Genomic DNA, 14242 nt, shown 5'->3' on the forward strand with positions numbered 1-14242 from the left:
CAGCAAATACAGCTCTAGCCACTATTTCAGTGTTGTGTGTCACACTCTAAAAGTTCCCTGGAACAACACAACTAGGAACAACAATCCTATTGTTACAATGGGGGCAGCAGGCCAAGCAAAGCACCCCAGACGTCCCTCTCCCCAGCAACACTTTCCACCTCCTCCTGGGGGACCCCAAGGTGTTTCCAGGCCAGATGAGATATATAATCCCTCCAGCGCGTTCTTGTCTTCCCTGGGGCCTCCTACCAGTGGGACGTGCCTGGAACACCTCCAGCAGGAGGCGCTCAGGAGGCATTCTGATCAGAAACCAGAACCAACTTAACTGACCCCTTTCGATGCGAAGGAGCAGCAGCTCTACTCCGAGCTCCCTCTGGATGTCCGAGCTCCTCACCCTATCTCTAAGGCTGAGCCCAGCCACCCCAGGGAGGAAACTTGTTTCTGGCGCTTGTATCCACAATCTCATTCTTTTGGTCACTACCCAGAGCTCATGACCATAGGTGAGGGTTGGGACGTAGATGGACCAGGACATCAAAAGCATTGCCTTCTGGCTCAGCTCCCTCTTCACTACGACACTTCACCATGAAGTGTTTTAGTGTCTTTCAGCTCATTGTTTTGCTCTGTTCCTACCCAACCTTGCTCTGGTGCTGCAGGCTGCAATTTTCAGCAAACAAACTCTGAGAACTCAATAGTAAGACTCCTGCTGAGCACCAAACTGCAGACAGACAAAGTTAGTGACTGGCTGGTGAATATAGTGAAGCATTTAAAGAGCCAAATCCCTGTTTCCCTTAGGAAATGGAGGAGTGTCACTCATTAGCTTGAGCACACCGCCAAATGTATAATAATGTTGCTCTGTGTCTGCCAGGTGGGTAACTGCATTTTTCTTTTTTACTAACACAGTAACTGTAACAGTTTTGTAAGGTGTAAATATGTTTTCAACTTATTCCAGTTACAGTATTTCACCAAACAGAAACATCAAGTAAGAAGCTTTAACTTGATCACTCCATCATTGTAATTTCAGAGAGCTGTGTTCTGGTCAGGGTGATAAAGCCTCTGAGGCAGCATTAAATATCTGCTCACTGTTTAAACCTAACACCTCTTAGCCTTCACATGTGCATCAACACTAGGTGTACAAAGTCATCCAGTGGGCCAAATCGGACTGGAGGTGATACATGAATTAGGTTGAGTTGAGTTAAATTACGGCTTTGCTGCATTGTGATTTGTGATATTGGGCTTTACAAATAAAACTGAATTGAAGTGAACTGCTCACCAGAGGTCAAAAGTATAGTATCCTATTTTTAGATCTCAGGGACTTGGATTTTTAAATGTATTTTTTCAAGACAGAAAAAATAAGGTTCACACTTGGTTTTGACAATCGTAGTGTTTCCGACTGTCTGTGAAAGCAGCATTAGTTCCGCCAACCTGTTGCACAACTAGAGACACGCCTCCTCCTCCTCCTCCTCCTCTGTCAGTGTATTTCAGCTGAAGCTCTTCCTCAGCTCTCCCTCACACTGCTTACTACTAATCAGGACATAAACATGGCTGCTAACCGGGTGATCGTTTACGGCGGAAGAGGAGCTCTGGGCTCAAAGTGTGTCCAACACTTTAAATCCAAAGGATGGGTGAGTGACAACAGTTAGCACTAGCATACATGCTAACTCTCTGCGATGCTAACTGATGAGCTAACTTATATTTCTCTCTGTGTGACATTAACAGTGGGTGGCTTGTATCGACATGGCTGCAAACAACGAGGCGAATGAAAACGTTATAGTGAAGCTGAGTGAGTCCTTCACCGAGCAGGCGGGACAGGTGAGCCAGAGATGACAGTTAGCATGGTGAAGTATAAATATGTGATGTTTGTGTCTCATCAAAGACACGCCGAAGATCTGACAGGCAGCAGTGAAGTCGTTACGACTCAACAGCTAAAGTCTGACTGTTAATATAAATCCAGTAGCTTTTAAATAAGATTTATTTATAGTTTTTTTTGTATTATGTTCAGTTTGGTTTGAAAATGTATATGCTAATGCTGCGTTCAGGTCACATTGGAAAAGAAGGAGATAAAGAACCTGAATGCAACACTTTTAATTTAGATGTAGTTTAGACTTTTAATCATCTTTTTTGTTTTGTTTGGTGTGCTTTTTTTTAACAGTTTTATTGTCTTATTGTTTTAATTTTCTAGTTTTGCAAAACTTTATGTATAATTGTTTGTGTGATTCTTAAAATTGTGTCTATCATTCCAGTTTTGCCCAGGGCTGGGCAATATGAAATATATTGCCTAGATTTTGGGTGTCGTTGTGTCGTGATATGGCATAAGTGGTGTTTTGACCTCGTTTTAAAGGCTGCATCACAGCGAATTTATGTAAAGTGTCAACTTGCCAGACTTTTCTATTTGTTTTAACGCTTCCATTAGTCGTTATATTCACATTATTGATGATCGTCTGCAAAAAAAAAAAGAGTCATCCCTACAACTTTGTTGCACCAGAGAGGGTATTTGGTCAGAAATATTGTTATATTCGATTTTGTCATCTAGTCCTAACATTGACTAAGTGCTTTTGTGGAGATTTAACAATATCAAGACAGATACTGTGTAATGAAATATAGCCTTAAAATATTGTGATATAATTTTCAGCACATATTGCCCAGACCTTTTGCCATGTGAACCACTTTGCGCTGCATGTTTGCATGAGAGGTGCTACATAAATAAGGTTGAGTTGAGTTTAATTACGACATCTCTGGTTTGGCTGCTTTATTTGATGCCAGGTGTCATCATTTCTTAGAGCTAGTAAAACAATCAGAATCTAACAGTGATTTATATCAGGGTGTTTACAGGTCCTTAAAAAGTCTTAAACATCTTAAAAGTCATTAACTAGTTCTAAATTTAAATGTTTGATGTCTTAACTACTACAGATATTTTTATCTAATTTCATTTTTTCCATTTTTTAAATTTCTTTTTGTGAAAATGAGTAAAGCCTCCCTATGTAAAAGTCCACATTTCTACTGTTGCAAATCTTTCTTAAACTATAACATTGACATTTTACTTAATACTTGCACTTACTTGTTGGCAAAATGTAGATTAACGTACTTTAATAAACATATTCCTACATAACACTTACCCCTGCACAAGACCACATATATACTACTTGCTTGCAGTGTTAACCTGCGATGCTTAAATAAATAAAACATGATTTGTCCAAAAATCTGTCCTAAATTTGGTTAAAAGGTGTCTTGAACGGGTCTTAAAAGGCATTAAATTTAACTGTCTGATACCTGTAGACACCCTGATAAATGGCTTCTTCTATTTTATGAAATGATGTGATTTGTTTGCAGCCTTTTGACAATTCCATCATTAATTTTTGTGAACTTTTTATCCATTTAATGCTGGTTACAAAGTGGTAGGTCACCCCAAGACAAATAAAAATGTGGAATATACTAGATGCTGTAATTATTATATTCTTATATGATACAGGATAATATATTAACACATTTTATGTCTTTATTTAGCCAGTTTACATGAGGTTATTAAGGCTACAAGGTAATTAAGACACTCTCTGTATTCATCTCCTACTGCAAGTGTTTTGCCCAAATTCCCGACTCTGTTTGTTGACCTGAACGCAGCACATAATGTTCATTAAACACTTCCAGCTGGTGTGTGTGTGCTGAGGAGCTGTCAGCATTTAAAAGCCATTCGCCCTGTGGTTTTATGAAAAAGGTGTTAGTAGTTATCTCTCATTTCCTGCAGGTGACGGCAGATGTGGCCCAGTTGCTAGGGGAACAGAAAGTGGATGCCATCTTGTGTGTGGCAGGAGGATGGGCGGGAGGAAGCTGTAGTTCCAAAGGTCAGAGTTCAACCCTCTGTTTGTTGTAACATTAATCATCAGCCATTTGTTTCCTGCAGTCATTCATGCTTGAAGATACATGTACCCTTTCTGTATTAAAATGTCTACAAACAACTGAACCAATGTTATATTCTTTTTTAAAGTTGTGTACTTATTATCTGAAATGTTTCCAACAGTGTTCAAACACACAGAAATCTGTAATCAATTAGTCGCCACTGCCTGTAATTGGCATCATATTCCCTTTGTTGTGGTTGTCTGCCTGAAGCTGTCATAAATTAACTCATCCACTTTTAAGTGACATTTTTACGATACACTTTTTAGATCTTGGTTGTTTTTAATTACATGTTTTAATCGAATGAAGGATTGTAGTCACCGGATGTCTGGATCTTGAGTAATCAGAAACAAGCGGCAACTCCGCTCCAGCCCCTGCTGTGTTGAACAGCATTAGAAAAACACAGATTTTGATGTGAAACTGCTTTATTCAGTGTTATTACCAGTTTTCATCACGTGATCTGTTCGTTTTGGAGAAGAGACCACTGCAGATAATTCGGCTCCGAGTAATCAACTGCTACATGATCAACACTGAAGAAATCCTTGGAGAAACTGACTGCAGTAACAATTGCTCTGTCTTTTGTTATTGTTTTGACTGAGCGGCAGAAATTACGTACCGTATGTTTAGATTTAAACTCTGCCTAAGTAAATTGTGCTGTAAATAGGATGCAGCCGGTTAGCCTAGCTTAGCAATAAGACTTGAAACAGTGGGAAACAGTTAGCCGGGCTCTGCCGAAGGTAATTAAATCCACCTACTCGCACCTCTAAAGCTCGCTGACTAACAGTTACCTTCTTCAGTCCATACAAAAACTAAAGTGTAAGAATTATCATAGTTTTTGAGGGTATTTGACGGACTATTTCTTGCCTCTGAGCAGTTTACTCAATTTAGAGTCACCAGTTAACCACAAATAAGATATGACGTGTTAATTTGTGACCTTTAGAGTTGCTGGTGGACTGATTTTGTTTCTGTTTGGCAGATCTATGCTAGCTTTTTCCTACTGTTTCCAGCCTTTGTGCTAAGCTAAGCTAACAGCTGCTGGCTGTAGCTTCATGTTGAACGGACAGACACAAGAGTGGTATCAATCTTCTTGTGTAACTGTCTGCCAGAAAGCAAACAAGCATATTTCCCAAAGTGTTGCACTTAATACGGTGACCAGTGAATTAAAATAAATCTTACATTTGTAATTATTTCCCATTTGTCTCTTAGATTTATACAAAAACACCGACCTGATGTGGAAACAGAGTGTGTGGACCTCCACTATCTCCAGCCACCTCGCTTCTCTGCACCTAAAACCAGGCGGGCTGTTGACTTTGGCCGGGGCCAAAGCAGCGCTGTCTGGCACTGGAGGTAAGGCACATTTGTGTTTACCGCTCTCATCATGATGACCTGGTTTGGCAGCGTGTCACGTCAAGGTGGCAGGCAGACTTTGATATATTGGAGGCTGCACTGTGCACGTGGCTTTGTTGTACAACCCGCCAATTCAGATAATGTAGGTAATAGAAAGCGCCGCGGGGCTCTGACCGGGGAATTGACATACTGATCAGAGACACGGGGGATCTCACAACAGAGCGAGGAGAACGTGTCGATAAAATGGATCCGAGAAACAAAACAAGGGGGGAAAAGATAGAATAGCCGATGAGCTTTGTGAGGCAGTGGTTTGTCCATCAGCCACCTTCTGCTCCGTTAGTGTCCTTGAGTAATTGACTCAACCCTGACCTGCTTACTCATTTCACTCCGTATAACACCAGCTGAATAATTAAAATGTAGCTGGTTGGGTTCATTAAAGCAGCAAAGGACAACACAAGTCAATAAACAAAAGACAACAAGTGAATAAGAAAGGACCAGTGCTTTTGTTTTATATAGTGCTCGTCTTAGTCCTGTGTCAAATGTCCTTTGTGCTTTTATCATATTCAGTCAACTTCATCCTGTTTTCTTTCAGTCAGGTTTTAGTTGACTAAAAGTTGGGGCATTTGAGTCAAAGAAAACCTTAACTATTTTAGTTTTAGTCGATGAAAACTGTTGACATTTTAGTCTTTTTTAGTCATCAGATTATATTGATCATTTCATTCAATCTAGTCCAATCAAAACCAATAACGTTGTCATTTTAGTCAAACTTTTTTTGCTAACTGACTGTGCTCATTGTTTACAAAGTCATGTAGTCCTGATTCGGTGCATGCAGCACAGGAAACAACTGCTGCATTGAAGAAAACCATCTATAATATTTTGTCTCCTCGTTTTTGTCAGTGAAACTTGATAGATTTTATTGTAAACCACATTTTAGTCAGTCAGTGTTAAATGATGTCAGTGCAGTTTTATCATCATCTTGTCTCAGTCATGGAAAAAAAGCTCATTTACTAACGTATTAAGTCTAGTTTTTGTTAAAGAAATTAATACAGAACAGGACTTATGTAAAAAAAATGCAAATCGCCTCAAGCTGACAGAGACGATGATGGTTATTAAGCTTCTGCGGAGCCACAGATAACTTCATACAACTGTTTTCAAAGGCAGAGTTGCATCTATCATGATGAGTAAACTGAACTTTATGTGTAGAATCAATGAATGCCCCTTTAATTATGTGTTTCTAATACTTTTTTAATGTGTATAATTCATACAGTAGAGCCTTAAATGATTAGTCGATGGACAAGAAATAGCTCCGCAGCTGTCTTTACAATTGGTTTATAGTTTAAGCCATTCATCCAGCAACACTGATAATTCCAGCTTCTGCAATAAGATAATTTCTTATCTTAACTTTTCTTTGTCCTGTATGATTCCACTCAATATCTTTTTGGAGTTTTGGAGAAAACTACTGATTTCAAGCCTTAATATGAGGCTCTGATGGTATTGTTGCACTATTTTTTAAGCATTTCAAAGACTATGATTGTCAGTCGCAGCATTATTAAACAAAAAAACTTGTGCATCACTTTAAAGCAAGGATTATACCTAAGTTAAGATATAGAACAACATCTCTGTGGATCTCTGCAGAGATGTTGTTAATCATAACTCATGTTGTGGGGATTTGAGCATCAAACAAGCTGATTTGTTGACCATACTTCTTGTCAGGTGGCAGGTTTGAAACAGAAACATTAACGGTAGGGTTGCAGCGACATACCAGTTTCAAGGTAAACCGTGAATAGAAGTTGACAGTTATCATAACACGTACGTTTGCTTAACTACAATTTTGAGAAAAGAAAATTCAAGTGGATGGAAAATCTTACCTTTATTTTACTTATTTTCAAGGAGACTTTTTTACTCAAACTTCCATGAATTAAATGCTTTCAAGTTTTAATGATAGTAATAAACCATTTGTTCAACCAACAATAACCCTGCCATTTGCATTCCTTAAGGATCATTCTGACTGATAATAATATAAGTTCTTTAATACTGTAATGCCGTGAAACCACAGTATTTTCTGAGATGGTTATCGTACTGTGAAAATCTCATACTGTTGGAATCCAAATAACAGTGTACCCAAAATCTGTTGTAGTGAAGAAAAAAAACCCACCACAAAATAAATGTACGACCCAAACTGTGATTTTTTTTTATATGATTAATTTCTTTCAGTAAGAAGAGCATCATTGGTGATACTGAATTATTACTTATGCCAGGTACACACAGCACAAGAATGAAGCTGATTTTGGGCTGGACACCCCCCTCTCGGCAATTGTCAGTAAAGTCCAGATTTTTTTTGATGGTTCTGAAGATCATCTCGGCAGATTTTCCTGTGGTGTGGGGGAAGTTAAGAGTGTTTTTTGCATCCCTAATCTGCTCAGGAGTCCATCCTAGCGGCACCAATGTTCCATATTCATGCCGCCTCCTTGACCTTATCCATAATTACGTTTTTTCTTTGTTAATTTCCTGTAGAAAGAAGTACAAAAACAAACAGCTAGTTGTTCCTGCCTGTTGTCTGCCATGTAAACTCATGTTAGAATTTGCAAGATTTCCAGTTTTGAGAGTTGAGACTCTGACTGTTCACGAATGGAATCTGTTATTTGTTGCTGTTTTGGCCAAATAGTTTCTCTCCACAACTTATAGGAAAGAAACTGCTAGATTTACTGTTACATGGCGATATGTGTGGAGTCTTGCACATTTTCAACAACTGTTAAAATGTGAAAAATTGTTTAGTGAGGGCCGGCTTTAGCTTTATAAATGAATGAACTGAGTCTTGCACAAGAAACCTTATCGTCATATTTTTGGATGGCGTTCCAGTGACTTAAATTCTCCCCAGAGTTAATCATTGTTAACCTGACACCAGCCGACCTCATGTCAGCCTCCGTGGCTGAGAGAGGCTTTGGTTTGTTGCCATGTGATGTCCAGTCTCCCCCTGTGTCCAAGCTAACCATGTGATGGGCTGAGAGCCAACTCTCCAGCAACACAAAGCCCTGGCTCAGCAGTCAGCACAAAGCAAACAAGCTCATTGGCTGCTGGCTTATGAGGAGAATGACTCAGCAGTTGTAGCTCCACACATTTTATCCACGCGGACAGATTGTGTTAACTGCACTGATGCAGTCTGGGGTTCCTAATATCTATTGTTCTCTTGTGGCTGTATTTATAGTGGAATTCTGCAGAACTGACTCCTTTAGGGACTGTGTTTAAACAGAACAGTGAAAGATACCTTATTCTCCAAAAACCCACTCATATCTATGTGGTCTAGTTAAATATGAGTCAGTATAAAGAGCGACATGTTAAGAAATATCACAAACACTGCTGAGAGGTGCTTCATCGTTTCTTTGGTTTGCTTTGATCAAACAAAGGGAGTAAAATGTTAATAAGCGTCGACCTAATCCAGTTCATCTCAAATTTATCTCAAACAAGAAAAGCAGATTAGGGTAATGAATTGACTTTAAAGGTTGTTGTGAATTAGTTTTATGAATGAATACCCTGTTAAATGTTGAAAACATTATTAGCAGATTTAGGAGATAACCAGCCGAGTATCACGTCAGCAACTAAAGAGGTGAAAATGTAAGATAATTTGGGGATTGAGAGAATGTTCTCCTCAGTGAGCAAAAACATGTTTTCTGTTTTGAATCAGTCACCAATTACAATATGAAATTCCAAACCAAACTTTAAAAACCAAGAAAAGATTTACAAACCTCGTGCAGGGCTTTTTAATAATCCTAACCTCTGATAAAGGGTTTAAAACAGAGGTTGAAGCCCAGACAGAGAGGGGTCGTTTCTGTGCTCCCCATGTGACTTTTTAATAATCCACCATGCAAAAGATAGCTTTCAGTGTCTGGATGCACAGTAAACTATGTCATTTATTCTATTCAAGCACCGCTTTGCCTCTTAGTGTTCATACAGAATTCCAGTCAAGTTTAAACTCATAGTAGGAGCAGAAATACTCTGCTGTGCTGCCTGTTTTAATTCATTAAATCTCTCCCTTCACCTAACTGTTACATGAATGACAAAGCTAACGTTAGCTAGCTAATATTTGACTTGTCCAAAGCATAGACTGTAAATAAAGAGGCAATGGAACAAGGTCAACACACCCGTCGCAAAGTTTGATCAAAATGCTGTTTGATAATGATGTAAAGAAAAGATATTAAATGACACATCACAAAAATAACATGATATACCTGAAAAGAAAAATGTACTAATAATGCTCCAGTTACCAAATAATGCATTAGGGGTTAAACCGAACTACTTCATCTGCTATTTGTATTAATAGTGGACTTGATATATTCCACCCAGTGATAACTCTGAAACACATTTTTCCATACCAAGTCATACTGTACCTACATTTGTGAACGAGGCGTGTTTAATTTACCTCTTGAAGTTAGTATGTTGCAGCTTGTGGTGTTACGGTGACGTCCCACCGATAGTTGCTTGCTTTTGATTGGATAGTACTAGAGATATTTCCTAGCAACAAATTTACACATTACTTAAGTCTTAGAGCGTGTCCACAAAGAGTTTTTCTTCAGCAGAAAAGTGGTGGCAGGGTGCTGGGGAGTGCTTATCCCAGTACTACATTAAAAAGTGCTTTATTTTATTGAGGCGCCATGTGTGGGTTTTGTTTCTATGACATTATCTTGACATTAAGGTGAGCTAGGTAGGTAAGGCAAGGCTACGTTAACAGGGGGTTGACTTCACAGTTAACAACAAGCTTGCAGTACATTCGTTGATAAAAGATCAACACTCGCAAGCAAAATTCAATGTCCCCTGACCGATCTGCTCCCATGCTTTTTGTGTTTGCTGTGACAGTCACCCAGCTAATAGTCTTGCTCACCAGACCTTTCTCAAGAAAAGAAAGGTCTGGCTGCGCCGACTCTCACTTTGAGATTGGAGAAAAAAACACCCCGGCTGCTTGTATTTCTTTCAACCAATCACAATCGTTCTGGGCGGTGCCATAGCAACGGTGCGCTTGCAAAAATATTGCCGGGGGGAAACAGGTTTTGGTGTAACACGCCCACAAAAATATCGCCTACAGGACGCGAACCATGGCAGAAAAATGGCTACATCCCCGCAAGATCAAACACCGCAAAAGTTAGTAAAGGACGTGTTGAAAACGGTTGAAAACTGCTACACAACCGGAGGTGGTAGGGCGGGACTTCAGCGGGTGGCTCGTTCCGCCCAATGAGAGGCTGATCTCTGGAGCGAACTGCCGCCCACTCAGACTACCCAGCTAAAGGAGCGGCAGTGATGTCATCAGCCTCTCTTTGAAATGTTCCATGATTTTCAACTAGAAGTGCTCGGAGTGGCTGCACAATAAAGCCAGAGCACTGATCAAACATGCTGGAAAAACAACGCTGAGGTTGACGCATGAGGCTGCATAAGTTCTCCTCAGTTGGAACAACTGAAAAAAGATGCCAATGCACAGAAATAAAACTCACTGGACACAGGCCCTTAACCTTTACAAACAGATACCTGCTTGTGCATGTAGAATCTGTAGGAAGATTTTGGCATCTGAAACATTCTGGTTTCAGTTTGTAGTTGGAGTGATATTGAATAAAGTAAACAGTCTGTGCGGAAAGCAAAAGAGGCGGAACACTATAGTAATAGAATGAGTGTCGATTTAGCTTTTCATTTTATTTATCTGCATTTATATGCAGATATCTTACAAGTTCTTCTTTCAACTCCATTCTTGTATCTCAAGTTGCTAATCAGACTGTAAACAATGACTGGCACATGGTAGAGGACGTCTTTGCCTGGATATCCTTCCTCCATTGTCCGGATATCTGCTGGCTACACCAGAACCCCTGAAATACCGACCGTTGTCCTCAGAGGTTTTAAATGTGTGTTTAAATCATCACATGTATCAACATTAGCCTCAGTTTTCTTTATAATAAGCTGCAATGTGAGTCAAAAATTATTCCTGTGTCTCTTGGAGATATTAAGTCATCTCTTTTTGTCTCTCGGTCTAAGTTGTTTGGAAAATCTGAATAAACTTAATTGTTGTGTATTGTTTTGTTTGTTGAATGTGGGAGTTTTACACTCACACAGACTGCAGCCTGCATTATTTCAGCCGATTATGGCCCAGTACCCATACGGCAGACTCTGTCTTTTTAACAAACTGTCGCTCGAAGTGAGACTAATGTAAATCTATAACTTTAATTACTCTGAACTTCCCTTCTTTAGTGAGAGCAGCTTTGGTTTCAAGGACAAAGATAATTAGGAGATGTAATTGATGATGGCTGCACATTGGCTCATCAACCTGTGACCTGTCAGGTGCAGGGTAACTAAAGCTGGAGGCTAACCTGGTGGTTTATGCAGCAATTCAAAGTCGCATTTACTTCACTGTCCTTGGACTGTTGCACGACTGGCAACCCTAACTCAAGCTTCTTTTGATGTTTCTCTTGGGGAAAAACAAAAGCTTGTAATAAAAGCCCTGTCACCACCCCTTGTTCCCATTGGTCAGATCTCTGTAAGCCTGTCATAAGATTGGTTTAGTAGGGTGGGCAGATGCTTTGCATTCTTCAGGGAAGCTTGTCAGATGTTGTGGGGGGGAGAGGAACTTACTGTTTCCAGATGCTGAAGCTACAAAACAACATAACTTTAACTAAGGCTGTAGAAACATGGTGTAAGAAAAACAGACTAGAAAGAAAATGACAAGTAGTTAGGGATGTTTTCTATGTAGTACTTTGAACTGAATGAGATTTGTTTGCATCCTGTGTATCAGAGCCGTCCTACAACACAAACACACCTGATTCAGTTTTTAAAAGTCTCAAGATGTTCCCTCCATAGATTCTCCAATTTCTCTCCACTTGACCTCTCTCTGCTAAATCAATGTCATCCACTGCTGGGCACAGTGTGTGCTGCATCTGATGTGAGCAAACTGAATTTCCCTCCAGGACACTAACAGAAATGTTCTATCTGTATCCTCCAGGTATGGTCGGATACGGCATGGCCAAAGCTGCCGTCCACCAGCTCTGTCAGAGTCTCGCAGCAAAGAACAGTGGGATGCCATCAGGAGCTGCTGCTGTGGCTATACTACCGTAAGTACTGCAGAGAAACGTTGTGTACACACGTGGTCATGATAATTTGATGATTTTAAAACAGACCTTTGGTAAATACCCTCCATCTGTAGGCCTGAGAGGTGGCCCTAAAACCTCTTTTGGCTTTTTTGTTTTGTAGCAGCTGCAGTCAGCGTACATTCACAGCAGGTAAAATCAATGGTGTAGAAATGTCTTTACTTCTCAAACCTGCAGCAGTGATTTCTCTCGGTCCTGTGAAATCCTGTGTCCTGCATCCCTGACACATTTTAAAGGACGCAGTAAACTCAATATCTACGCATCCTAGGGACACACCATATTATTTTCCCCAATGATGCTACATTGTGAACAGAGTCTGTCCTGGAATCTTAGAGACAGTGATGTCGCATGACCTTACTTATTCTGAATGTATTTTTCATGTCACAGAAAGAGAGTGAAACTTGTTTTGGATGCCATTGTCATACTGTCAGCAATGTGTTGGTGTTTCTGACACCTGCCCGCTGTCTTTCTGGCTATTTGCAGCTCTGTGTGCCGCCATTACCTGGCAGTGACAGCAGGGCGGAGGTCCCAGGGGACTGCCGTCAAAAACCTTATATTTTTAGGTTTATAAAATGTACCCGAATTCACAAATATGTAGGAAATTACTACAGATATTCCCGTTATCTTACATTTAACCGATGCTATATTCAGTTATGCTGATGATGCTTTACTGTAAGCCCCATGCTATTTGAGATCCCTCTTTGTTCACTGCCTCACTGAGTGAAAGGAAAGAAGGAGGATATTTCTACTTCTCAAAATGTTGAACTATAAAATGTAAACAGTATCTTATTTAAATGTTTATAGATTATCACATAGTAACACAATCATACGTTACATTTGATTTATTTGATTCTGTGTACATGATTTTGGTGTTCTCTGTACTCAACTCAGGATGTGACATTTGTATAATGTTTTGAGCACAGACTTTAAACACAAATTTTATTGGGGTTGAGGTGCCCACTAGCTCACCTGGTAGAGCAAGCCCGTGCACTAAGGCTGTGTCCTTGCCGCAGCGGCTGTGGGCTTGATTCCAACCCTTGACCCCCTGCTACATGTCATTCCATACTCTCTCCCCCCCAACTGTCCAATCAAATAAAGGCAAAAAGCCCCCAGAAATTATGGAAATCCCACCCAAATTACGACCTGTGAGTCCGAGGACTCACTCCATTGAAAACCGATCGACCTCACACCTGCAGCATGATACAGCTACCTACTGTTAATGTATATGTGAGTGTTTGATACTCAAAAGACAGATTTTCATTGGAGTCTCTACAGTGAAATAAGCACCTTGCTACAAACCAAGTCCCATTCATTTTGCCCACAACTGATAGCTGCATTTTTTTTAACTACTTTGTCTCAAAAAGGGTGTTTAGCTTTAAATTCCACCTGCGTCTGTAGAAAATGTGAAGCAGTTTATGCAGTTAGGATTAGTCGATTAATCTTACTACATAATGATGAAAACTCTGTCTGTCTGTGTGTGTGTGGGTGTGTCTGTTCCACGTTTTTCTCCTCACTGATTTGGTCAATCCATGTGAAATTTGGCACAGTGGTAGAGGGTCATGGGAGGATGCGAATGAAGCAATATTACATCAATTGGCCAAAGGGGGGCGCTATAGCAACCGATTGAAATTGCAAACTTTGAATGGGCATATCTCATGCCCCGTATGTCGTAGAGACTGAAAAAGGGACCAATATCTAAAGTTCCCTCTTGGCAAAAGTTGGAAAACTTACTAAAACTGAGCTTCTATAAGGCAATGAATATTGCTGAGGGCGTGGCTCATCACATAAAGGTGTAAAACATCTCAAGGGTTTCACCCATCACCACGCAACTTTGTAGGCATATGACCACACATAATCTGAGGGGACCCCTCCATTATTGACCCCATCAAACA

The 14242-nt window shown here is 40.1% G+C and overlaps 1 protein-coding gene across 1 annotated transcript in view; it reads left to right on the forward strand.

Moving 5' to 3' along the window:
• The first annotated feature begins 1459 nt into the window (after positions 1-1459).
• The window catches only part of qdpra (quinoid dihydropteridine reductase a), a 22416-nt gene continuing 9633 nt past the window's right edge, over positions 1460-14242 (forward strand). The window contains exons 1-5 of the mRNA XM_050042864.1: positions 1460-1619; positions 1714-1806; positions 3737-3833; positions 5092-5232; positions 12206-12314. Coding sequence (XP_049898821.1) covers positions 1536-1619; positions 1714-1806; positions 3737-3833; positions 5092-5232; positions 12206-12314 — 524 coding nt within the window. The 5' untranslated portion in view covers positions 1460-1535. The remainder of the gene's footprint in view (positions 1620-1713; positions 1807-3736; positions 3834-5091; positions 5233-12205; positions 12315-14242) is intronic.

Source organism: Epinephelus moara, chromosome 4 (assembly GCF_006386435.1).
Source record: "Epinephelus moara isolate mb chromosome 4, YSFRI_EMoa_1.0, whole genome shotgun sequence".
In the NCBI taxonomy this organism is placed as follows: domain Eukaryota; kingdom Metazoa; phylum Chordata; class Actinopteri; order Perciformes; family Serranidae; genus Epinephelus; species Epinephelus moara.